At 43.1% G+C, this 23,338-nt stretch overlaps 3 protein-coding genes across 3 annotated transcripts in view; 2 read left to right on the plus strand and 1 right to left on the minus strand.

The window, feature by feature from the left end:
* The first annotated feature begins 1,433 nt into the window (after positions 1 to 1,433).
* On the plus strand, positions 1,434 to 10,404 carry LOC134616496 (elongation factor 2b). Its single transcript, XM_063461325.1, has 14 exons — positions 1,434 to 1,592; positions 2,794 to 3,008; positions 4,282 to 4,463; positions 4,547 to 4,758; positions 4,845 to 5,023; positions 5,251 to 5,356; positions 5,586 to 5,838; positions 5,968 to 6,163; positions 6,288 to 6,411; positions 6,590 to 6,832; positions 7,860 to 8,213; positions 8,331 to 8,513; positions 8,655 to 8,787; positions 9,729 to 10,404. Exons 1-14 carry the CDS (start codon positions 1,590 to 1,592, stop codon positions 9,920 to 9,922), a joined length of 2,577 nt encoding a protein of 858 aa, XP_063317395.1. The 5' UTR covers positions 1,434 to 1,589; the 3' UTR covers positions 9,923 to 10,404.
* Positions 10,405 to 11,165: 761 nt separating this feature from the next.
* Positions 11,166 to 17,584, minus strand: LOC134616955 (BTB/POZ domain-containing protein 2-like). The gene is made up of 9 exons (XM_063462075.1): positions 16,721 to 17,584; positions 16,515 to 16,634; positions 15,157 to 15,313; positions 14,835 to 14,940; positions 14,542 to 14,739; positions 14,236 to 14,428; positions 13,628 to 13,715; positions 12,874 to 13,020; positions 11,166 to 12,230 (listed from the first exon to the last, which is right to left on the minus strand). Exons 1-9 carry the CDS (start codon positions 17,239 to 17,241, stop codon positions 12,069 to 12,071), a joined length of 1,692 nt encoding a protein of 563 aa, XP_063318145.1. The 5' UTR covers positions 17,242 to 17,584; the 3' UTR covers positions 11,166 to 12,068.
* A 2,881-nt stretch (positions 17,585 to 20,465) lies between these two features.
* LOC134617638 (protein unc-13 homolog A-like) overlaps positions 20,466 to 23,338 on the plus strand; it is a 33,493-nt gene continuing 30,620 nt past the window's right edge. The window contains exon 1 of the mRNA XM_063462959.1: positions 20,466 to 20,809. Coding sequence (XP_063319029.1) covers positions 20,788 to 20,809 — 22 coding nt within the window. The 5' untranslated portion in view covers positions 20,466 to 20,787. The remainder of the gene's footprint in view (positions 20,810 to 23,338) is intronic.

Raw genomic sequence — 23,338 nt, forward strand, 5'->3', positions numbered from 1 at the left:
GTGTTCTTTACATTACTCAGTTTTCATTTCAGTGTCCCATTCCACATGTCTTGGCACCTCCCAAACATGTTTTGTCCTGCTCTGCCCTCAGCTGGTGGAGGACTGCAACGGCACCCTGTCTAGCAGTGGCCTGCTTTATTCCACGGGGATCGATATTTCTGAGGTGTACGTCAAAATATTTGAGGGGGGGAGGGGACATGGGAAAGAGGCAGAGCATGAAAAAAAGGAAGGAAACATTCAATTTTGTTGCGGATCAGGATTTTCTGTGAAATTGGCTCTAGCATGCATCGCACTCTCCGTGCTGCTACACGTCATTCACTGACACGCCCAGAAGCAGCTGCATGCTAAGATACGGATAAATACGAGCAAACAACCCACAGTAATACATGCTTTCTAATGCATCGTTGGCTCCTTAGGTGGGCTGAAGAGAAATGAACCAGAAGGTGTGGTTAAACAGATGCACTGACGGTGAAATCCTGTGGAATTTTCATATGTTTACAATTACAATTAGGCCAGTACACACTGTAACAAATTGAATTTAATTTAATTTTGTTTTTTGTGTCCGTGCAAAGAAATAAATATATTTTTGTTAATAAATACATACATAAATGAACAAATAAATAAAAGTTTTTAAGTCCAAAAACAATATCATAGGTGTGGTAGTGTGTATTTTAAAAAGTACGCTAAGTCTCAAATGCAATCAGTGTGTCAACAATATTCCAAAACCATACACAAAATATTTAGTATTTACTCAAAACACAGCAAATATCAATACAAATTCTATAAAATCTGGACTTATGTTATAGGCTATTACAAATGCTATACCACAGAAATGTGTGATCCGAATTAAGCTCTTTTTTAATATTGAGTTAAAGCTTTAAAGCAAAGAAATCTAATGTGCAGTATATATTTATACTGATATCCATATTTATGTTTAATTAATTCTGTGTCCTTTATATGGACCTTACCACACGGTTTGCACTATTCTGAGCCAGGAAACGTGTCTTCGCACTGTTTGTGTATAGACTGAATGACAATAAAGGTTTGTCTGTCTGTATAGCTGAAGCCATAGAAACTAATCACTGAATAAAGCAGTTGCTATTACCTCCTTTAGAAAATGGTCATCTCTGTTGCCAAACCACTTTATCCTTTTACTTTAGCGCATTTTGGTTCGATTATGTTACTTTCTAACAATGTAAATGTTAACTGTACAAAAGTACTTGCTCTTAAATTTTCGATCTTTCATGGCAGCTGGAGGCACAAACATACATGGTCAAGTCAACAGAAGTGCGCTCTTTCTTTCTCTCACGCACTCACAAACACACCCGGGCACTCACACGCGCACACGCACACAGCATGGATGTATTCGGATAACATGGCAAAGCGCCACGGACATGTGATATGTGACGGGCTGCTGAGCTGCAGCGCCCCCTGCCGCTGCAGTCACTGACCGGACACCGCTACACGGCAGCCGCATCAGCAGCAGCAGCAGCAGCGCCTCTCCTGTCACCACCGGGACTGCCTGTCCTCAGAGGCAGCGACTACGGCAATAACCCGTCGCACATAAAGACCCACGACCTGCAGACAACATGGTGAGTGAAACTAGAGCCTTAAATGTATAGATGATGCCTTTAATGTATTTGTAGCAGCGAGGGAAAACACGCTGTCAACTGCTGCACCCAATAACCGTCATGAGCTGTAGGCTCCGACTGCAGCCGCACCGGCTCCCGTCAGGTCCGTGAAATGGATGCCGATGCCCGGTGGTGTTATGTGATCGGATAAGGGCTGTGTTTGTGCGCCGTTATAACATGCGCAACAGCCGGCCGATAACGCAGGGCTGTGGCCTCCAGTGCACGGGCCGCTCAGCTCTCACTGTGACGTCCACTGCAAAGCCTTTAATATCACGCTGCTCTGACATGACCGCAGAAATATCACGTTAATACAGCTGCCCGCAGAGGGAAAGCACATGGCCATGGCATGTCTAATGTAAATGTCATCAACTCTGTTTGTGTGTGGGGGGAAAATGTAGATTTTCATTTGATTAGAAGAGATTGCGTCATTGCTTTTTATTTAAGAAGCGATGGAAATGTGTTATTACATATAGGCAGGCTGCACTACGTCACACTCAGAGAGCTGCACCGCATTTCATCTGAGTGTTTTGCAGCAGTGGGTGATGTCAAAATTAATTATTTCACCAAAAGAGGCTTTGGTTGTGTTAATTTATATATCCAGTGTGATATTTCTGAATTGATGAATACAATTGTTCTGCCAGGAAAGCTTTGAGGGACACTGGACCTTGTTTTCTTCATATTTTTTTATTTACAGAGGATTATGGGGATGGTTTTATATAGTCTTAACAACCCACTGCTAGACAAACTGTCATTTTGTCATCTTAGAGGACTGCCCTCTTCATATATTACATATTAAATAGCAAACTTAGTGGTTAACACTCTTTCTGTAGATTTAGTTTAAGGTCTAAAATCAAGAGACCGTGTTTTCTTGCGATTGTGGTACATTGCGTTCACCCCCACTCAGTTGCCACATGGTGAATGGTGACTCAGTAATTCTGGAAATCAGGAGGTAAAGTCTTTAAGCGGTGTCCACTCTCCTTCCTCCTGGGTTCAGTTTCAAACATGTCTTTCTTTTTATAACTCTTCTCGGAGCGGCTGGGGAGAACTGGTAGTGGACAGAAATAGATGCATATGATGAATAAAATGAGCCTGTGCTAGTTGGAAATGGATTACTGTAGCCCCCTGCTCCCCTCCCCTTCTAAATCTCCAACCCTCCCTCCAGGTGAACTTCACGGTAGATCAGATCCGTGCCATCATGGACAAAAAGTCCAACATCAGAAACATGTCCGTGATCGCACACGTGGATCATGGGAAGTCCACGCTGACCGACTCGCTGGTGTCCAAAGCGGGGATCATTGCATCGTCCCGTGCCGGAGAAACTCGCTTCACAGACACACGCAAAGACGAGCAGGAGCGCTGCATCACCATCAAATCTACGTATGTGCTTTGTGTTTGTAGCAGGAACTATTCATAATTTATCCTAACAGTACTGGTTAATTTAAATATTTTTATTACACGTTCAACCTCCCAAATTCTCGTTATCTGCCTGATCAGATCTGTGTGGGTTTGATTTTGATATTTCTATACGTTGACATCACACTCAAACTTTAATCAAGTGAGTAAAAATGCAGAGGAGAGACATGGGCATTGCTTCCGGTTCTCAAATGTGAAGCTAAAATTCAGCATCCTTTCTAATGGCCAGCAGGGGGCGACTTCTTTGGTTCCAAAAGATGTTTGGTTGTGAAGAAGTGTAAAAGAAAATGACAATGCTGCTTCAGGAAACATTTACCTGATGACTTTGTGGCCTCATTCTCTAAACACAAGTCTTATTTTATACAGTTTGATGTTCCTTTTTTAAAATTATTATCTCACTTTGAGGATAATAAATAATAAAGCACGTAAAGAGTATATTTCAGGTTGCGACTGGCAAGTGTGGCCATCCTTTATATACAGTCTGTGTCATAGACAAATATACTGATTGGAAGCGATCAATACGGTTCTATCATTGGCAGGAAATATTGGGTACACATAATAACTCATTAATCATACTAAGACCTTGACTCAAAAAGAAGACGTACTTGGCCTTCAGCTGTCAGATCTCCCTGTTTGGTTGTGTTTGTAGGGCATATATGTCCGATAAAAAGAAGGGCTATAGTAAGTGCATTACCAAAATAAGAAATATTTGTGCTGACCCATACTGAGTTCATTATTGTTATGAAATTGTGTTACGTATTTTAACCTCAAGGTACACATCGTTTCTAAAGGCGGCTGGCTGTGCTGTGTATTTAATTGGAACATGCATCTCATACTTGATTGGTTCATAATCACAGCACTTGTTTTATTTGTAAGTTGTTCATGGTGTTATACTTTATCGACACACGTTAAGTACCATATTTGACTTGCAGAATTGTTTCTCTGTTCCAAATTCAGAGAAGTGTTAAAAATACACAGTTTCAGAGATTTACACATGCATGTTTGTGTATAATAAATGCACCAGCAGAGATCACCAAATATTAATTCAAATCTATGCAGTCAGGACACTTTGTAGCAGCTGAAAGTCTTTGCTGTCTCTTTTATTAGAGGATGGTCTGACTCATCGGTGTGAGTGCAGTTTTTGAGATTTATTTACATAAATCATTAAATTTATCAGTGCAGAGTTAACACATCTCAAGGTTTTTCTATGTTCTCTCACCCTCTCACTCTCTTTCAGGGCTATCTCCATGTATTATGAGCTTGGAGAGAACGACTTGGCGTTTATCAAGCAGAGCAAAGACGGAAACGGCTTCCTCATCAACCTGATCGATTCCCCGGGTCACGTTGATTTCTCTTCTGAGGTCACCGCTGCCCTTAGAGTAACTGATGGAGCCCTGGTTGTGGTGGACTGTGTCTCAGGTAATTAGACATAAAACACTCGTCCTGTCACTCACATACACACTCGTACGCACTGAGGCTTACCTGTTTGTTTCCACTGACAGGTGTGTGCGTGCAAACCGAGACCGTACTGCGCCAGGCCATCGCTGAGCGCATAAAGCCGGTTCTCATGATGAACAAGATGGACCGGGCCCTGCTTGAGCTGCAGCTGGAGCCAGATGAGCTCTATCAGACCTTCCAGCGTATTGTGGAGAACGTTAACGTCATTATCTCCACCTATGGAGAGGATGAGGGTGGACCCATGGGGAACATTATGGTGAATACACACTTACGCTGGTAAAATACCTTCTAAAACTTTCAATATATGGGTAGTTACAATGAATGCTATCATTTATTCCTCAGATTGACCCTGTTATTGGAACAGTTGGCTTTGGCTCGGGCCTCCACGGATGGGCTTTCACCTTGAAGCAGTTCGCTGAGATGTATGTGGCTAAGTTTGCTGCTAAAGGAGTTGCACAGCTGGGACCAGCAGAGAGGTGCAAGAAAGTGGAGGACATGATGAAGAAACTGTGGGGAGAAAGGTGAACACGAGTGCACATACAGTGCCCTCTCTGGTTGTAATGTGGTACATCAGAGGTGCTGCATGGTTAAGAAGGATGCTTGTACATGGACCACACCCCTTTTTCTGTGTCAATATTCAGGTGGTGTTTAGTGGCTCTTTAAAATGTAAGCATTAATACAAGACAGTGGGCAGCAAGTGATATTTGGGCAACATATTTTTATATAATAATTTCATTGTATTTTCCAGATATTTTGATCCAAGTGCTGGAAAATTCAGTAAGACCGTCACCGGCCCCGATGGTCAGAAATTACCTCGAACTTTCTGCCAGCTTGTTTTGGATCCCATCTTTAAGGTGAATGTACTAAAGATGCTTTATTTCAGCAATTTGTGTATTTTTTTATGTTTCTAACATTGTTAAAAGGTGATTTAAAGCTCTTAAATTTCAGACATTTCAGATCCAGACTGTGACTGGATCCAACCTAAGATGATTAGACTTTAAGTAGAGTCTGAAAAGTTACTGCCTTTGATTAATGCCCTATTTTTTATTTATTTTTTTGTCCTTTTTCTCATTGACCTCTTAGGTGTTTGATGCCATCATGAATTTCAAAAAAGAAGAGACAGCCAAGCTAATTGAAAAGCTGGATGTCAAACTTGACTCAGAGGACAAAGAGAAGGAGGGGAAGCCCCTGCTGAAGGCTGTAATGCGGCGCTGGCTCCCTGCCGGTGAGGCCCTGCTCCAGATGATTACCATCCACCTGCCCTCCCCCGTCACTGCGCAGAAATACCGCTGTGAGCTGCTCTATGAAGGGCCCGGAGATGACGAGGCTGCCATGGGTCAGTAGAACACCTTCACGTGATTCAATTCAATTAAAAGTATTTGGATTATTACTAAGTAGCTTTAGAAGAATTATCACCGTTTATTTTGACTGTGGTAAATTCATAACTTCTAAACTCTCTTCTCAGGTATTAAGAACTGTGATCCTAAGGCCCCACTGATGATGTATATTTCCAAGATGGTCCCAACCAGTGACAAGGGTCGTTTCTATGCCTTCGGCCGTGTGTTTTCTGGCTGCGTGTCCACAGGGCTGAAGGTGCGCATCATGGGGCCAAACTTCACCCCTGGCAAGAAGGAAGACCTCTACATCAAACCCATCCAGAGGTGGGCATGTTTATCTACAACTGTACACAGTACAGGTTCAAGATAGTAGGAAAAGCTCAAAATGTGTGCCTCCCCTTTCTTCTTTTTGTTACATCCCTCTTATTTTATCACCACGTCAATCTAGGACTATTTTGATGATGGGTCGCTATGTGGAGCCTATTGAAGATGTTCCCTGTGGCAACATCGTGGGTCTTGTTGGAGTAGACCAGTTCCTGGTTAAGACTGGAACTATTACCACCTTTGAACAGGTAGCGTGTCACTTTCCCTTTGTTCTGTATCTACACAGAGTGTGCTCTAGTTTAAAAACCGAGGCATGACAAATGAATCAATAGCTATTAACACAAAGTCATTATTTGGTGTGGCTTCCTGATAAACAAACCTTAAAAGAATCTAGTCTTATCGCTCATCGTCTTATCGCATCTTCAGGCCCACAACATGAGAGTGATGAAGTTCAGCGTGAGCCCTGTTGTCCGAGTGGCCGTGGAGGCCAAGAATCCTGCTGACTTGCCCAAGCTAGTGGAGGGCTTGAAGCGTCTGGCTAAGTCAGACCCCATGGTGCAGTGCATCATCGAAGAGTCCGGGGAGCACATCATCGCTGGAGCAGGAGAGCTTCATCTGGAGATCTGCCTGAAGGACTTGGAGGAGGACCACGCCTGCATTCCACTGAAGGTGAGCAAAGGAGTAGAGGTTTACTGGCAAGGTGCAAGACAGGTCACTGATGTAAGGTTAATATTAATAGCTATTACAAGTACTGATTAGTTTACATCACATATATTAAGTCAAATTTGCAAAAGACCTACACTGGTTCAGTTGTTTTGGGCGTTTGATAATAAATAACTTTTGTCTTAGTTGGGGGAAAAAATGTAGAGACTACATTAAAAGATAAATACATGAAAAGCAACCTCACGACAGACAATCCAAACTATAAACCTGAATACAATTTAAACTATTGTGCTTAAACAGATGGGATGGTCTGTACCACACAGCAAGCAATAATATTAATCAGGTAACCCATTAAAAAGAAGAGGTCCACTTTAATGACTCGAAGTAGTGGATGAGGCCTAGTGGACTCTGACTGGCTCCAGCTGCCTATCAAATCAATTATTCAGGTAGATGAGTTATTAAAGAAAAATAATCACCCCACTCAGAGTTGCTATAAGTGGGGTAACTCTTCATAAAGGCCAGAACTGTTTTTTGAACCAGGCTATAAACATGCTTTTTAATGCAGTAAAGTTGACTATTTTAACATGTTAGTCTAAGGGGATTGACTAGATGTTGGAGCCAGCCTCAAGTGGCGACTAGAGGAACTGCAGTTTTTGCTACTTCTGCAGAGCTTCGTTTTTCAACCCCTTAGGACTGACTTGATTTTGCTTTTTCTTTCTCTCTCATTCTTGAGACTAAAAATAATCCAGGTTCACTTTTAATCACAATAAAACTTGTGATTCAATACATCAATCATATTTATTTGCTAATTTCATTTAATTCCATATTTTTCCTCTGCTTGTGCACAGTTTGACAACCACTGAATTAGGACAAGTAGCTTTCAAATGCTAAACATAAGAGCTTTACATAGCCTTACTGATTATGTGTGGCTAGAATTAGTAGTTAAAATAAAATATATATATACATTTTATTCCCATATTGTTGAAGTATTGCTCATACCATCAATCCTGACCTATTGTTTACCTCTTTGTAGAAATCCGACCCAGTGGTGTCTTACAGAGAGACGGTGACGGAAGAATCCGACCAGCTGTGTCTGTCCAAGTCCCCCAACAAGCACAATCGTCTCTTCATGAAGTCCCGTCCGTTCCCCGACGGCCTGGCTGAAGATATCGAGAAAGGGGATGTCACTGCTCGGCAGGAGCTCAAAGCCCGTGCACGTTACCTTGCTGACAAGTATGAGTGGGAGGTGACAGAAGCCAGGAAGATCTGGTGCTTTGGTCCAGATGGAACCGGGCCCAACCTGCTGATAGACATGACAAAAGGGGTTCAGTACCTCAATGAGATCAAGGACAGCGTAGTGGCTGGTTTCCAGTGGGCAACTAAGGAGGTGGGCAGCTAATTAATTCATACTCGTGCTGCATTTTAAATTCTTATTCCACTGTAAAACAGCTAGCTATTTATAACCTTGCGTTCACACACTCCTGTCTCTGTCCTCACCCTGCAGGGTGCACTGTGTGAGGAGAACATGCGCGCAATTCGCTTTGACATTCATGATGTGACACTGCACGCAGACGCCATTCATCGCGGGGGAGGACAAATTATTCCCACAGCTCGCAGGGTCCTGTACGCCTGCCAGCTCACCGCTCAGCCTCGGCTCATGGAGCCGGTATATCTTGTGGAGATTCAGGTTGGTGTTTGGACTAGAGTGGGCGCCTGGACATTGCTTGAACACAGGCTTGTAATTTTTTGGAGCTCTTCTTTATTCTGAAAGGAAAAACATTTTAGTAACTTTAGTAACTATCTGTGGCTGTGCCTCTTGTCCATGCAGTGCCCAGAGCAGGTTGTCGGTGGGATCTATGGCGTGTTGAACAGGAAACGAGGTCATGTCTTTGAGGAATCCCAAGTGATGGGCACGCCCATGTTTGTGGTGAAAGCCTACCTGCCAGTCAACGAATCCTTTGGTGAGTTTCAGTCGATACTGCTTGCAGTCTTTTGTGGTGGGTTTTAACTCTCAGCTGCAAAGGAGGGCTTAGGTAAAAGAGGAACTGCAGAGGTCTAAAAACTAAAGTGGATCTCTGAAATGTTTGTGAAGATATACACTCACATGCCTTTTTATCAGGTTCACTGTTTAACAGCTTATTAACGCAACTGTCGAATCAATCAATCAATTGCATGGCAGCATCTTATCCTCAGGCTTGTAGACATGGTCAAGAAACCTGCTGAAGTTCGAACTGAGCATCAGAATAGGGAAGAAAGGTGATTTAGGTGATTTTGACTGTGGCATGGTTGTTCGGTCCAGATGGAACCACAAGCTGCTGATCTACTGGGATTTTCCTGCATAAGCGTTTGTAGAGTTTACAGAAAATGGTGTGAAAAAGATAAAACATCCAGTGAGGCAACTTAAATAACCACTCATTACAGCCAAGATATGCAGAAAAGCATCTCTGAATGCACAACACATCAGCTGGGCTACAGTAGCAGAAGAGGTGGTGATGATGGTGTAATGGTGTGAGGAATATTGTCCTGGCACACCTTGGATGCTTTAGTACCAACTTAGTATTATTTAAACACCGCAGCCTTCCTGAGTATTGGTGCTGACCATGTCCATCCCTTTACGGCCACATTGCACCCATCTTCAAATCATCTCAGTCTGGTATCTTAAACATGCAAAGATTTAAAAAGGTATAACTAATGCATTACAGTTCTGGATTAAAATGTACAGGTTTACACAATACATAAATTAATTTGACTGATTTGTTTTGGTAAATTTCTCAACAAACATGTTTAAGACAAATGTAAAGGGCATATCCAGCAACTTAGTTTCAGCTGACAGAGTTGCTGTCTTTGTATATGAAGCTATTCTTTTTGAAATAATGCTTTTATCTATTTTGCTTACCTCCAGGGTTCACAGCTGACCTGCGCAGTAACACTGGAGGCCAGGCCTTCCCCCAGTGTGTATTTGATCACTGGCAGATTCTCCAGGGAGACCCCAGCGACCCTGCCAGCAGGCCCTTCCAAGTTATCGCTGAAATTAGGAAACGCAAAGGTCTGAAAGAGGGCATACCTGCCCTCGACAACTACTTGGACAAATTGTAACCACTCACCCCGGATTAGAAAATACCAAATCATTCTCTAAACCCTACCCCGTGGGCACTTTCAAATCTTTGCACAGGCTTAAAGGTACATCGCACCAATTGTTTCATCTTTGAGCGCGGAGCAGAAACAAAGCTTAAGCTTTCGTTGTAGGCTAGTGGAAGCAGCGATGCTTTTTTTCATTTCACAGCTACAGTACACCAAGTGCCTAGGGCGAGGGTTTGGGGGAGCAATTGGATCAAAGCAGCTGTATTATCAATTCCTTGTTTCTTCTATTCCTTCACATCGTCCCCCTTCTCCTTCTACGTATCTGCCGGGATGGGCCTGTACAGTGCACTGTGATACTGCTGCAATAATGCATATTTATATGGATCATGGCCAGATTAAAGCGTGGCAATCACAATAAAAGTGTTATAGAAGTGAAACTCACTGGAATGGACGTTTGTTCAGTGGATGTAATGAATAAAAACAACTCATGATGAAAATGTGACTCCTAAAATGTTGTGTTTGCTCTAGAGGGTTTTTCTAGATCACTGGTTCTCAGATTTCCTCTGTATTTCCTGCCTTCAGTAGCCAAAAATGTTCACAAATGAATTTCAGTGAATGAAAAATCAGCCTCAGTAATCTGCTTGTTTCACCCACCCAGTTTACAGTCTGAGAACCCCTCATCTAGGTAGATACTAGTAGAAATATGCTTATTTGCTTTCTGACTGGATGAGATGAGGTGCCAGGAACCTCTCACAGCTCTGTGGTGAATTTAATTTAAAGGCAAGCAGCAAATTGTTACCTTAAAGTCTGAGAGGAAACTCTCCTCATCTTATCCCTTTACAGGAGATCCAGCTCTGAATAGAGATAGTATCATAAAGTTACCAGCAGTTATTCCAGGAGACAGAAAATATATATAAGACATTTTCTTTAGGATTAAACCAGAAAAAAATCACATGTATTTGGTCTTAAATGTAAATTTGACAAAAAACAATGATCTAATAAAACTCAGATGATTATCAGATAATGAGCAAAACTTTTTTTTTCCCCTAACTTTTTTTTTTCTTTCTCTGTTTACTTTGAATTTGACTTCAGTAAGTGAGGCCTGGTAGTTAAGAGGATGATATATGTATTCCGTCTGTGGTTGCAGGTGAATATCATTTCCTTCAGACTAGGGGAGTTAAATATTTTGCGCTGTGGGTGAAGATTTTCTCCAGTTCTCTCCATTTTGCAGACAAAATACAAGGACGATAAATTTTTTTCTTCACTCTTTAATCGATGCTCAATTCAAGTTACATATATAATGTTAATAAATGCCACTTTAATATACAACCCTCTCACTTCCATACCGAGACGGGAAAGCTGTTCCACCCACACTTTTTAAACAAAGCATAAAAGAAACATATCTGAAGAGTTAGTGTGCATCCATACAACAACCAAATTAACATATGCAAGGCCAAGAAGTGCAAGGTTATCTTGGATATAGGCAACTACCAAGCAAGGACACAAGAAATCACAGATTGTACTGTATGTAGAAACCCAAAAAGTAATCATTCTTACCCCTAACCATATTGTTAAGATTAACATGAAGTTTGGTTCAAATTTACCAAGATTTCATAAAGCCTATGAGGTCTGTCAGTATGTGGAAGTTACAGCTAATGTGGGATTCTAGTCTGTACTAAACAGTGATGAGGATATTTTCTTGGCAAATCTGATAAACTGTACATTCATACAGTTGAGACTCTCCTCTGCGTTAATGCTGTGGAGCACAGAAAGAGGAATCATACAGTTTAAGCCTTTATCAATCCACAGCAGTGACACTGATACTGTGAATAATCTGAGAGGCTTCTCCTTCCCTCTTGTTTCTAAGTGGAGTCGGTTCCAGTCAATTTCAGAGGCTGGTGTCAATATAACACAATGGGATAAAGGAAAGCCACTGAGAAGGAGAAAGACATCTCAAATGACGAGCTTTGACCCATGTAGTGACCTACAACGCTTCCAGGCTGTTTGCCTTCCCATGTTGCCAACAGTTGTGCGCGATATGGAGGGAACAGTATGAAGTCTGACAGATTAGTCCCCAGTACAGCTGCTGAGGTGCGGCCCTGCGCTCGCTGGTGTCACGGTTGTCACATTTGATGGAAGATTGTTGCAATGTCTGAGGTGACTATGTGTAGAAGATGACCTCGGGAATCTGTCCGTCCTCTACGGAGGTTCCATTGTTGTTGCCTGCTGCGTAGCAGAAGGTGAAACATGTCTTTGTGCCAGTGGATGACGACTCGTGTGTTACCTTTCGCATTCCCTTAGTGCCATAATGAGAGTCTGGACCCTGTAAGACAGAAAATTAAACTCAAATTTATTTACATATAGTGCCAAATCACAACAACAGGAAATAAAGAAAAGCCCAACAATCAAACAACTCCCTATGAGCAAGCACCTGGCAACAACGGGAAGGAAAAACTCCCTTTTAACAGGAAGAAACCAAGCTCAGGGAGGGGCAGCCATCTGCCATGACTGGTTGGGGGTGATGGGAGGGAAAGAGAGGAAAAAACACCAAAGGAGAGAGAGAGCCAGACATTGATAATAACTAATGATTAAATGATTCAGGGTCACCTGATCCAGCCCTAACTATATGCTGTGAAGAGCCAATGAATAGAAGATTGTATGGGAAAAATACGCTTTCTCTTTCTAGTCCGTGTCTGGTTGCAGCATTTTGGATCAACCACTGAAGACTTTTCAAGGAGTTTCTAGGACAGCCTGATAGTAATGAATTGCAGTTGTGCAGCCTAAAAGTAATAAATGCCATACTGAGCAAATGCAGGAAAGCAGTCCTACATATTCGTTATATACGTACATTGAAGGACATGTCCTGGTCAAAATTTAAAAAATTAAATAAATTAGAAAAATATGCTGAACAGTGCAGTACTTATGCTTTCCTGCTTCAAGTATTAAATGTTTTTGACATTACATACCTTGAGTGTGGCACAGGCAGTGTAGTTGACATTGGGTAGGATCTCCACTGGCTCTTTGAACATGACTCTGAAGGTGTTTGCTGAGCCATCACAGCTGAAGCCTGTGTCGTTCTGCCCCAGCACTGTGTTACTGTCTGTGTGAATGATCTGGAAAATGCATATACCACCTCCATTACAACCAGACAGCTTTTCACAATAACTGCTTGTTTACTCTGCTATGAATCAGTTGATGAGGACTTTGCAGTTTTTACCAAATGGTGTGATTTCTTTTCCCAAAGAGAAAACTCCAAGTGGACCAAAATGCATCATTACAAACCACGTGAGACTGTTCGGTCTACTTATTGTCTGAGATGCAATTAACAAAAATAAACATGGGAAGAAGATGATGTGCTCTGAACCAATGGATAAAAGTCTCCAACTCCAATTGAGGTCTCAGTTCATTCTCTGGCTAGCTGCTACAGTTTGTGCACTGTGCTGCATCCCAGAATATAAAGCATCCCAGGCTACAAGAAGGCATCTAGCTCAACTTGCAGGGTTCACCAGGTAGTTGGGTTGGATTGAGGTTTGATCACATTATCACCACCACAAACTACCCTGGGGTTCCTTTAGAACCAGTTCAAGGGTTCCTCTTTTTCCAAAGGGTCTCTAAAGGGTGCAGATTTTTTGGGCCATACTCAACTGCGATTATCATATTCACACCAAGGAGGAAAACCAACAAGAATATGTTTAGAGAGAAAGGTTTTAAAGACCATACCTGTATGTTGACTTGATAATCTGTGGGTCCGTGTATTGAGCCATATAGCCCAAAACCAACCACGAATATCCTTCTGTTTACAGAGAACCTGTGAATACAAAAAACCCCCCAAAAAAACCAAACACGTGACAGTTTTACAACTGATGGTACAACTGAATGTACAGCATGCTAAAGAATATAAACATGTTCCTTCTTTAGTTTTCTAGCCAGTACTGCATGTGATTATAGAAAAAGCTAATCAAACTGAGGCCGTACGACCAATGTTAGTATTATTAGTTACATCCAGGCCTCATTTCAATAAACTTCTTATCATTTTTTTCAAAGAACATGGTGAATTTGATTATACTGTCAACAAGGATGTTGTGTTAATGGCAGTGGATGGAAAAAGTAATTTTTTTAAAAGTTTTTTTAAAATTATGTAGTCTTGACTGATTTTGTATTTTGAAAAATACTTTTTAATAGTATTTTTAATACTTTCACTCATTCACCTCATTAACCTTTTATTGAATTACTTGTCATATTTATACATGACGCCATATTTTTATATTTTACGTTTTTTGTAAAAAGACAGAATCTATAGTTATGGTTTTAAAACGCTCCTGACTCACCGTATGCGGTCACTTGTGCCGCTGTAGCCCCAGCGGCTCTCCACCTGACCAAAACGTGTGATGCTGCACTCCTTTCCGCGGAGGCAGCAGCGAGGGCGGTCAATGAAATCTACGTGTGGCTTCGGGTTGACTGTGAAGTGCAGGAAGAGACTCACCACCTCCCGGTCAGTCAGGATACTGGACTGTGCTGGACCTGGAGGGAAAGGAATGCAACCCGAGGACACACGTCAAAGACTAAATCACAGTGTGTGTTTATAGGAGAGGGAAATGCTTTTTAAAAAACTGATTAAAAATGTTCCCATCCACCTGCAGCAAACTCCTCGATGGTCATGAGAGGGAACCGGATGAGTGTGAGAGCTTTTCCCAGGACTTTACGCTTGTTTTCGGGCGTTGGCTGCAACTGCTGCCTGTGCGCCTCAGCCTCGGCCCAACGAACTGCAGCACTAAACAAACGCACCTCCCTCACTCCCAGAGTATCTCTCTCCAAAACTGCCACCAGTGTGTCTAGAGAAGAAAAGGATGACAAAAAAATATTACACTGTTACTCTGAAATACAAAACTTGGACACAATGGCGCTCACAATAACAAAGACAAATTACCCAGATCTATGTCTGTGAAGCCTTCAGCGGCAAGCGCGTCTCCAGTGTTCTTGTCAATATTTTCCAAACAGAGACTGGCAAGCTGTGGCTCATCAAACAACCGTGCCTGAAATTACAAATTATTTTGAATACACAGATAAGTTAAAGGTTTAAGATGACAGCTGCAATCTGCAAGGGTTGTAGCGTAGTTTATGCTTAGACATGTGTAACTTGAAGTTCAATAAGATGGACTAAATCGTTAACACATGCTCTGCACAGGAATGCTGAAAATACAGTATCGCACTCAAAAGCCAAAAGGTGGAGCCATTTTTCAAAGGCACACCTGTGTCAGCAGCATGAAAGCATTGTCTGCTCTGAGGTTCTTCTTCAGGAACTCCACACAGTGAGCCTCCAGTGCTGGAACTGCATACTTCTTTGCCGTATAGAGTGTGGTCATCACCGTCTCAGGCCCGATCTGGACTTCATCAGAGTAGAGAAACCTGCAGAAAGATGGCAGATTACACATGTTATTGCATTACAGTTACTGTGCATGTGTATATGCCCTAATATTCAATTATGATTATGAATAGCAGCAGATCAGACACAACATTAACAGCACCTGCCCAACATCTTGCCACCAAACAGCTCTGGCTCACTGGACCTGCCAGCTTGCCTTCTTCTAACCTCAACACATTTATTAAATGAGGTCACATTCCTCCACTGATGCAGTTCTGATGCCTGCTTTAAGCTACTGTCAGTGGGCAGGAGTCTGCATGGCCACTCTGACCAGTATTCAGTGAGCTGCAATGAACCATTCTATCATAACCAGCAACTACAGCAATCTTTAGATTTATGTGTTTTTGTTCCCCCTTGAGCCTTTGGTTATTCGTGACTCACTGCTTAATCTTATGGGTTCCCAGTTCTGCCAAGGCCTGCTGGAGATGCTCCGACCCACTTTTCTAAACTTAGCAAAAAAAGTAAGGAAATTTGTGTTTAGTTGATAACTTAATTGTTGTAACAATGCTTCTTGGCAAAATCCTTATACCACTGTTACAACAATTAAGTTATCAACTAAACACAAAGTTATCAACGAAACACAAAAAAGCCTGTTTATTTCCACATTTGTAAGGAAGATGCCTTTGTGGGTTGAGCAGCAGAGGTGAGAGTGTGAATATCAGCCAGTGCAGTTGTGCTGGTCACTCTGGCATGAACAGCATGTCCAGGCTGATCCCACAAGGGTTCAGTGGGGTTGAGATCAGGGTTGCAGGCTGGCCATTCAATCCTCTTTACTTCCAAATTCTGGAGGCAGTCTCTGATAAACCCCACTCTGTGGGAGCAAGTGCGGTCATCTTGGAGGATAGAGTTCAGCCCCAGACCAGATTTGGCAAGTTTTCCATCACTGCAATCCACAAATGCATTTTCCTTACAATCGTGGTACCACTTAAAGGGAAATAAGAAGGCTCCCCAACGGTATAAGACAAAGAAAGAAATCAAACAAACACAAATGTCCTTACTTTCTGTGCTTTCCAACAAGCCACAATCAGGTGCTGACCGTCCCCCATAGCCTAACATATCCCAATACCTCACAGGTCCCATTGTCAGGTGCCCATCCCTGTCATGGGTTTTAATGTTGTGACTGATCGGTATAAAACCACGCCCACTTTAAGGTGAGCGTCGTGTTAAAGACACTCAGCTCCTTACTTTAGCAAGGCCAGAAAGGCAGCTGGTTCCACATCTGGGAGCTCGATCTCCGTTGACGTGGTCGCCATTCCCCCGTTGAACATGGCATCAAACACTGCACTGCCCACAGCCAGAACGAACCTGACAGCAGCAGAGACAGAGGCGGGGATAAAGTCGCTTGCAGAGCTGCTTGCAGAGCCTCTTCCCCCCCCTCTTAATCCTCTTACCTGTGTGCCGGTATCCTTTGAACTCCCATCCCCTTGCCCACTAAAAAATGAACGTCACTGAGCACCTCGTTGTTGAAGAGGAAAGCGAACCTCTCTTTCACGGTGCTCTTCGTTGCCTGCCAGTTGTACACTGGCTCTCGGTACACCAGCACGGAGGCGGCCGCCGGAGTGGCCGTCGGTGCCGCCGCCGGAGAGGCGTTTGACGCCGCGGTGCTTGCCATGTTGGACGCCGGAGAGGCCATTGCTCCGGCTGCCGCAGCACCTGCCGCAACGGGCTGCTGCAGGGAGTTCTGCGCAGTCGGTTGAGTTCCGGTCGAAACACCGTTGCCGTCTCCCCCTCCAGGCCCAAGCTGCGGGTTGGGCCGCCTCGCGGCTCCCTGCGGCCCCCCAGCTGCACCGACCCCTCCGCCGTTGGATGCGGGCATGGAGAAAACACTGTTGCTGGGTTGGCTGTTTCCCAAAGGACCCGGACCAGAGAAACTGAGGCAAGGAGGCCTGCCGCTGTTGTCTCCAGCAGCCATCTTGAACCCAGAGTAGGCGTAAACAACACACTTACTCTGTTTACTTATTTCTAGCAGGCTCAACAGTCACATTTGCTTTTTGCTTCCCCCTAGCGTTTATCACGAGTACTGCAAGCTATAATCTGCACCAGTGGGTATTTTTATTGTTTGCGTAATACCTCGTTAAACCCCCACCCCACACGTGATTAAAAGCTACTTATTCAATAATCAGCAGTGGAGAACAATGGGAAAAGGCGTTAAAGGCTTTTTACACACAAGCGTGATACAAGAAACAAAACAGTGCACAACCATGCAACTAAAAGTAGTACAGAAAATGATCTGAAAGAACACAATATTATACTATATTTGTGAGAAGAATGTGGAATATTTTGTAAGTTAATATCGTAGCTGCCCAAGCAATTTATTTCTAAACAAGCCAACAGACAGTAGTGTGCAAAATCCTTGAGCCACACCTTATTTCTTTATATTTTGCTTCCAAGCGGCCACACTTTCTTGTATGTGTATCTGGCCATTTTCAAAAGAATGCTGAATGTTGAATGAATCTGCAAACAAGGCAAAAGATAACACAGTCTGACAGGCATAAAATAGCATTTTTGCAGTGATTAGGTAATTCCAAAAGAGCTATTAGCTGAAACCTTGGCATATCTGAGCACGGTGTACAGTGTGTCCTTAAAAAAACTGAAGATACAGGACAAGTGGAGGACAAAAGACAAAAGAAGACGTGGCAGGCTTAAAAACACTATCAGTCATTGACTGGCCTCCCCAGAGTCAGACCTCAACACTATTGAAGCAGTGTGGGATCATGTTGAAAGAGAAAGGAACAAAAGGCAGCCAGAGTTTATATTTTGTTATATGGATCCACTTATCTGTCTTTTTAAACTGACAGATAAGTTGATTTATATCACGTGCATGTGCACCAATAATAATTAATTTTCACAAGACTCAAAATAATGATGATAATGGCTTTTTTTGGATATTTGCTTTATGAGCAGCTCTTCAGACCACAACATTTTTTATCACCTTTAACTATTTCATGTATATACTCTTGCACACATTAGCTGTCACTTGGCACTGTCTATATTTCATCTTACTGTCTCTTAGTGTGACTCAACTGAGTCTATGTTTTGCAGTCTTTGCATTTCACCACTTTTACCATCTTCCTTGCTTGTCATCCTTTGACAACCCCCTGAGATGCATGTTTGATAGCGCCTATTCCACAGCAAAGCCCTTTTTTCTGTCTCCATCTCCATTGTGACACTTTCCTTGTCGGTCTGGCAAAAAACAAAACAAAACAAAAAAAGAGATTATAGCCAATGTTGTAGTGCTTTATCCACCTATATACAAATTTGAATGTGCTTGAATGTGTGCTGGGCTTGTTCTCATGGATGCACAGGGGTGGAGTAATGAAACTCTAGTCAAAGAGTACAACGCTGTACCTGAATAGTCCTGAAACTGTAGAAAGACTTCGTGGGAATGTTAGACCAGATGCTTTGGATGTGGACCTATGCTTGCAGTAATAACAAAACGCTTTTGAAAGAGTTGCATCTGAACAAACCACAGGACCACAAGAACCATGTGCTGGTTTGGTGTTGGGCTCTTTGACAGTGGCAGAGGGTTGATGATTTAGTCTTGTCTTGCATCAACAGGACCTGGGCACCTTGTAGTCATTGAGTTGACCATGAACTCCTCTGTACACCAAAGTATTCTAGAGTCAAATGTTAGGCCATCTGTCTAACAGCGAAAGCTTGGCTTAAACTGGACCAGGAATGTGATCCCAGGGAGGCACAGCAGCAAATCTACAATAGAATGGCTGAAAATAAAAAACGTTTTGTAATGGCTCAGTCAAAATCCAGACCTCAACCTGACTGAAAAGCTGCAGTGGGACGTTAAGAGCACTATCAAATTCCTGCAAACGTCAACAAACTGCAACAACGCCGTAAAGAAGAGTGGGCCAAGTTTCCTCCACAAGGATGGGAGAGACTGATAAAGTCATACAGACAATGATTACTCCAAGTTATTGCTTCTAAAAGGCTTCTATGAGCTACTTAATCATAGGTGTTGTTGGAATTAAATAATTTGCAGTGCCTCAATAATGCTATGCTTTTTATTAATAATAAGTGTTATAAAGTTATATAGTGTAGTATTAAGTGGACACAGCCCTGAAAAATAAAGGCATGAGACCATGTGTCCTTGGGGAGTAGAAAGCTGCAGACTCTCACTCACGCTTGCCTGGGAAAATGTAGATAAGAGGGGACCATCTCTAGTGGAAAGTTACTGAGACACTGTTGTTTAGACTAGGATAGTAGTATAATAGTAGTAGCTTCTGTAATAAAACTGTTTGGGGCACATCACCATTTTGAGATCCACGGCAGCGTGTCATGCAGGACGCATCTCCCTTCTAGAAGTAATGTGAAAGAGTAATAAAGTGTTAAATGGTCTACTGAGAAGTGTTTTGTCTTCCATGCCTCTGAGGAATCAAAAGAACTCGGTGTAGTGTTGATATTTACAGTGTGCATAGTTTCTCACAACCTGCTTCTTCTTTCTTTAAATATTGATGTTATTGATCATCTCAGGTAGTATTTAGCTAACTTACAGACTAGATCATTTTTTAGTACTTCCCGATGTGTAAAAGCTTAGGTTGGATAGGGTGCACTTTCTTTTTTTACCATGAGGGTACAAAGTTCTGTGGACAAGTGGATGACCTCCTGAATATTTTCAGCGGATACTGCAGTGATGCTTTTTGGGGGCTGCACTAACTGACAGTTATACAGTGAAACTCTATTTTCAGACTGATTTCTGAACATGGTAGTGGATCTGCTGTGAAACCCCTATCAACACACCGAAAAGAGGGCTAAGTTAAAGGGTTAAGTGCTATTGGATGGGATTAGATTATTTACTCCATCACTGGGTGTATTTTCCATATACATGACTTTAAAAAAAAAGAAGAAGAAAAAAAGACCATGGATGCTAACTTGCTAAATGAAAGCACCACCTGATGTTGATGTTACCACCTGATCCAGCCTTGGATGTGAACTGAGAAAAATACTGGACAACTTTCTCTCTGAAGCAGTGAATGGAAATTCCTGGTCGCCATATTGTTCATTGAGTACATTACATCAGCCAAAACGATATTATTAATTACCCCACCTTCCCGCCTCCCCTTCTGGCTGCTACTCATCACCCGTGACGTCAGGGCGGCACGGCGCGGGGGAGCTGTCCTCGCGCGGAGGGTGCTGCTACTGAAACAAGATGGCTGTGCGCGCAGGAGGAGCAGCGGCGGCGGAGGAGAGCTGAGGCAATGCAGAGGAGGGGGGGCGAGGAATTCACTTCTGTGTGTCTTTCTTGTCCTGCCAAAAGAGCAACAGCCCCGCAGAGGAGGAGACGACACGCTTCCGAGATGGTGCTGATTTGTTTCCGTTACCTTTTACGGTAACGGTTTTTAACGGGGCTTTTTAATTTTTATTTTTTTTAACGGACGGACTGACCAAACAAATCACGGAGCGCTGAGTAGAGGACAGCCGGGGACGCTCAACACCGCTACCAGAGATGTCCCTGCTGTGTGTGGGAGGTAAGAGGGGAAATGAAAGAGGCCGTGAAAGCCTGCGTGTTTCATGTTATTGAAGTATCACTAACTGCACCAGCTGTCTGACAGAGCCTGCGGGCTATCAGCTCCCAGCAAAAGTGTGTATGTGTATGCGTGTGTGTGTCCCCAGCTATTGTGCTGAATAGTCATTAAATCTCAGAGCAGAAACAGCACGTTTATTGCGTGGGGAACACCACTGGGATACTTTCAGCAGCACCGTGTGTGTTTGTTCAGCGCTATCTGTGCTCACGTGTGCCTGACATGAAAAAAGAGCAGTTGTGACTGTTTGTAGTAGAAAGCATGAACGGGCTCTGACTTTCCGTAAGCCCGGGGAGAACCGCTGCTTCCTCTCCCGGCTCGCACTGTTGCGGTTGCCCGGTGTAAGCCTGCGTGTGTGTCATCCACTTCATTCATTCATGCGTGGGCAGTCCAAAGAGGAGGAGGAGGAGGAGGAAGACGAGGAAAAGCCCCTGCCGCTGCCGCACCCCTCGCCTCCTCCTCCTCCTCCGTTCACCGTGAGGGAATACTGGCTGTAGTCTGGAGGTGCGCGTCACTTCTGCGCGTTTTCCCTCAAGCGATGCGTCACCTCCTCCCACCAGACTCCCCGAAAGCACCTGATGCTGATACTGTTGCCTCTCCGCGCGATGAATAAGCATCTGCTGTGATTGCTCATAAGCTGGAACCTCCAGCTTCACATCCAGGGCGCGGTGAACGCACACGAGGAGAGGATGAGAGAGGCGGGGGGGGGGAGATTTTACAGAGAGACACGCGGTTGTTCTCAAGTGCGTTTTTGGCATAGTTTGATGATAGATTGGGGCTGAATCAGCAAAAACTTGCCACCTCAAAAAACCCAAAACTGTTTAAAAACTGTAGTCAATAGATGGAATTTAAGCAAAATTGGTGTTGAATAGCAAGTTGTCCTCTAAGAAAGTTCCAGCCAGGGCTCTCGGTGTCTTATAATTATTCATCTACATTGGTCTGGTCTTTAAGATGCCATGAAACACGAAATGAAACTGAAGCTTTCAGTTTAAAGTCATTCCAAAGTAATTTAATGGGTACCTGCTTTCTACTTTTTACATAGCTTAAAGGTGACGTGTAAAGAAAGCCCAGATGAGCCTACATGCACAAGTGCACTACTGAATATTTGTCATTTTTACTTGACTATTGACTTTTATATCAATTCTCTAAAGCTGTGACTAATACAGCCTCTAAAACAGATCAAGGGTTGGGCTGTAGTGTAGACATACAGTGTATGTGAGCTCTAGCATTTGTCACATGTGTGTTAGTGGCAGCGTAAGGACTAAAGAGAAGTTAAGTGGTTCGTGAAGTCACCTTTGATATGGCAGGCCCATTATGGATGCCAGCCCACCACATCTTGTCCCACCGGGTCCACCCACTGACTGTTCCTGCTCTGAGTCAGTCCCAAGTGTCATTAAGACGCTGAGCGTTATTCATTCATAAACACTGGCTGCGGCTGTCAGTGTTGTAGTCTACGAGACTTGGCAGCGGGCCCTTTTTCTGTTCCGCTTACATCATTCATGCTTACCTGACTGGAGCTATTTCTGGCCTCCACAGTACTTCATGCCTCTCGAATAGGCAGCATTTCTTTGGCGCATCTGCCGACAAAGCAGAATTCAGACACTGATACAGATTAACTCTGAAAAACTTGGCTTCTTTTCCAGCAGATATCCCACATACTGTACTCTGAAGTCCACTTATTCTCCCTGTCCTCTCGATTTGGACACTAAATCAGGGACTGACACTGTCAGCAACTGCAGGGGCTGCTGCAGATCTCATGTATATGTGATCCTTCAGTATAAGGCACTGTCTGTCTGAGTCATGTCATCCCTCGTTTCTGTCACTGGATGGCTGAACTCAGCTCACCGACAATCTACTTTATATTCCCTGACAGTTCAAGTTGAGGCGTTTGCTTGATTCCCTGTCGAGTCTCTGTTTTCTTGGCAATCCGCTTATATCCATTAAGTTAGACTCTGCTGTGTCAGAGGTACTTCCTGAATGAAGTTTCTGCCTGAGGAAACTGGGCTGTGCAAAATTTACCATTGAGTATTTAAGATTGTGCCACATATCCTCTTTGTTAAAGGAAACCAGCTAGTTAGAAGTCGTTTATTCACACGATGACTGCTGAAACATCTTTGACTTCACCCATAACCTACAGTTCAGACAAGCTGGTCATAAAATCTTATGACCATAACTGTTAATCATGGTAGATGTATAGCTTTTAATAATTCATATCAATAAAGCTTTATTTATATAGTGCCAAATCACAACAGCAGTCACCTCAAGGCACTGTATATTGAAAGGTAAAGGTGGTACAATAATAGAGAGAAAACACCAACAATCAGACGACCCCATATGAGCAAGGACTTGGCAACAGTGGGAAGGAAAAACTTCCTTTTACCAGGAAAAAGCACCTGACGTAAGACAATAACAGATACATTCTGGAAAGATTGACAGATATCATGTTATATATGTCTAATGAAGTGGCATCATTCA

The sequence above is a fragment of the Pelmatolapia mariae genome, linkage group LG18 (assembly GCF_036321145.2).
Source record: "Pelmatolapia mariae isolate MD_Pm_ZW linkage group LG18, Pm_UMD_F_2, whole genome shotgun sequence".
In the NCBI taxonomy this organism is placed as follows: Eukaryota; Metazoa; Chordata; class Actinopteri; order Cichliformes; family Cichlidae; genus Pelmatolapia; species Pelmatolapia mariae.

What these genes read in the sequence shown, in the direction of transcription:
- LOC134616955 (XM_063462075.1), bottom strand. Translation starts at nt 17,241, where the DNA reads ATGGCTGCTGGAGACAACAGCGGCAGGCCTCCTTGCCTCAGTTTCTCT. An exon ending in CAAAGGATACCGGCACACAG is followed by an intron (nt 16,635 to 16,720) that starts GTAAGAGGATTA and finishes TGCTGCTGTCAG; the next exon opens with GTTCGTTCTGGCTGTGGGCA. An exon ending in CTTTCATGCTGCTGACACAG is followed by an intron (nt 14,941 to 15,156) that starts GTGTGCCTTTGA and finishes TTGTAATTTCAG; the next exon opens with GCACGGTTGTTTGATGAGCC.
- LOC134616496 (XM_063461325.1), top strand. An exon ending in AAGAAACTGTGGGGAGAAAG is followed by an intron (nt 5,024 to 5,250) that starts GTGAACACGAGT and finishes TGTATTTTCCAG; the next exon opens with ATATTTTGATCCAAGTGCTG. An exon ending in GCCAGTCAACGAATCCTTTG is followed by an intron (nt 8,788 to 9,728) that starts GTGAGTTTCAGT and finishes GCTTACCTCCAG; the next exon opens with GGTTCACAGCTGACCTGCGC.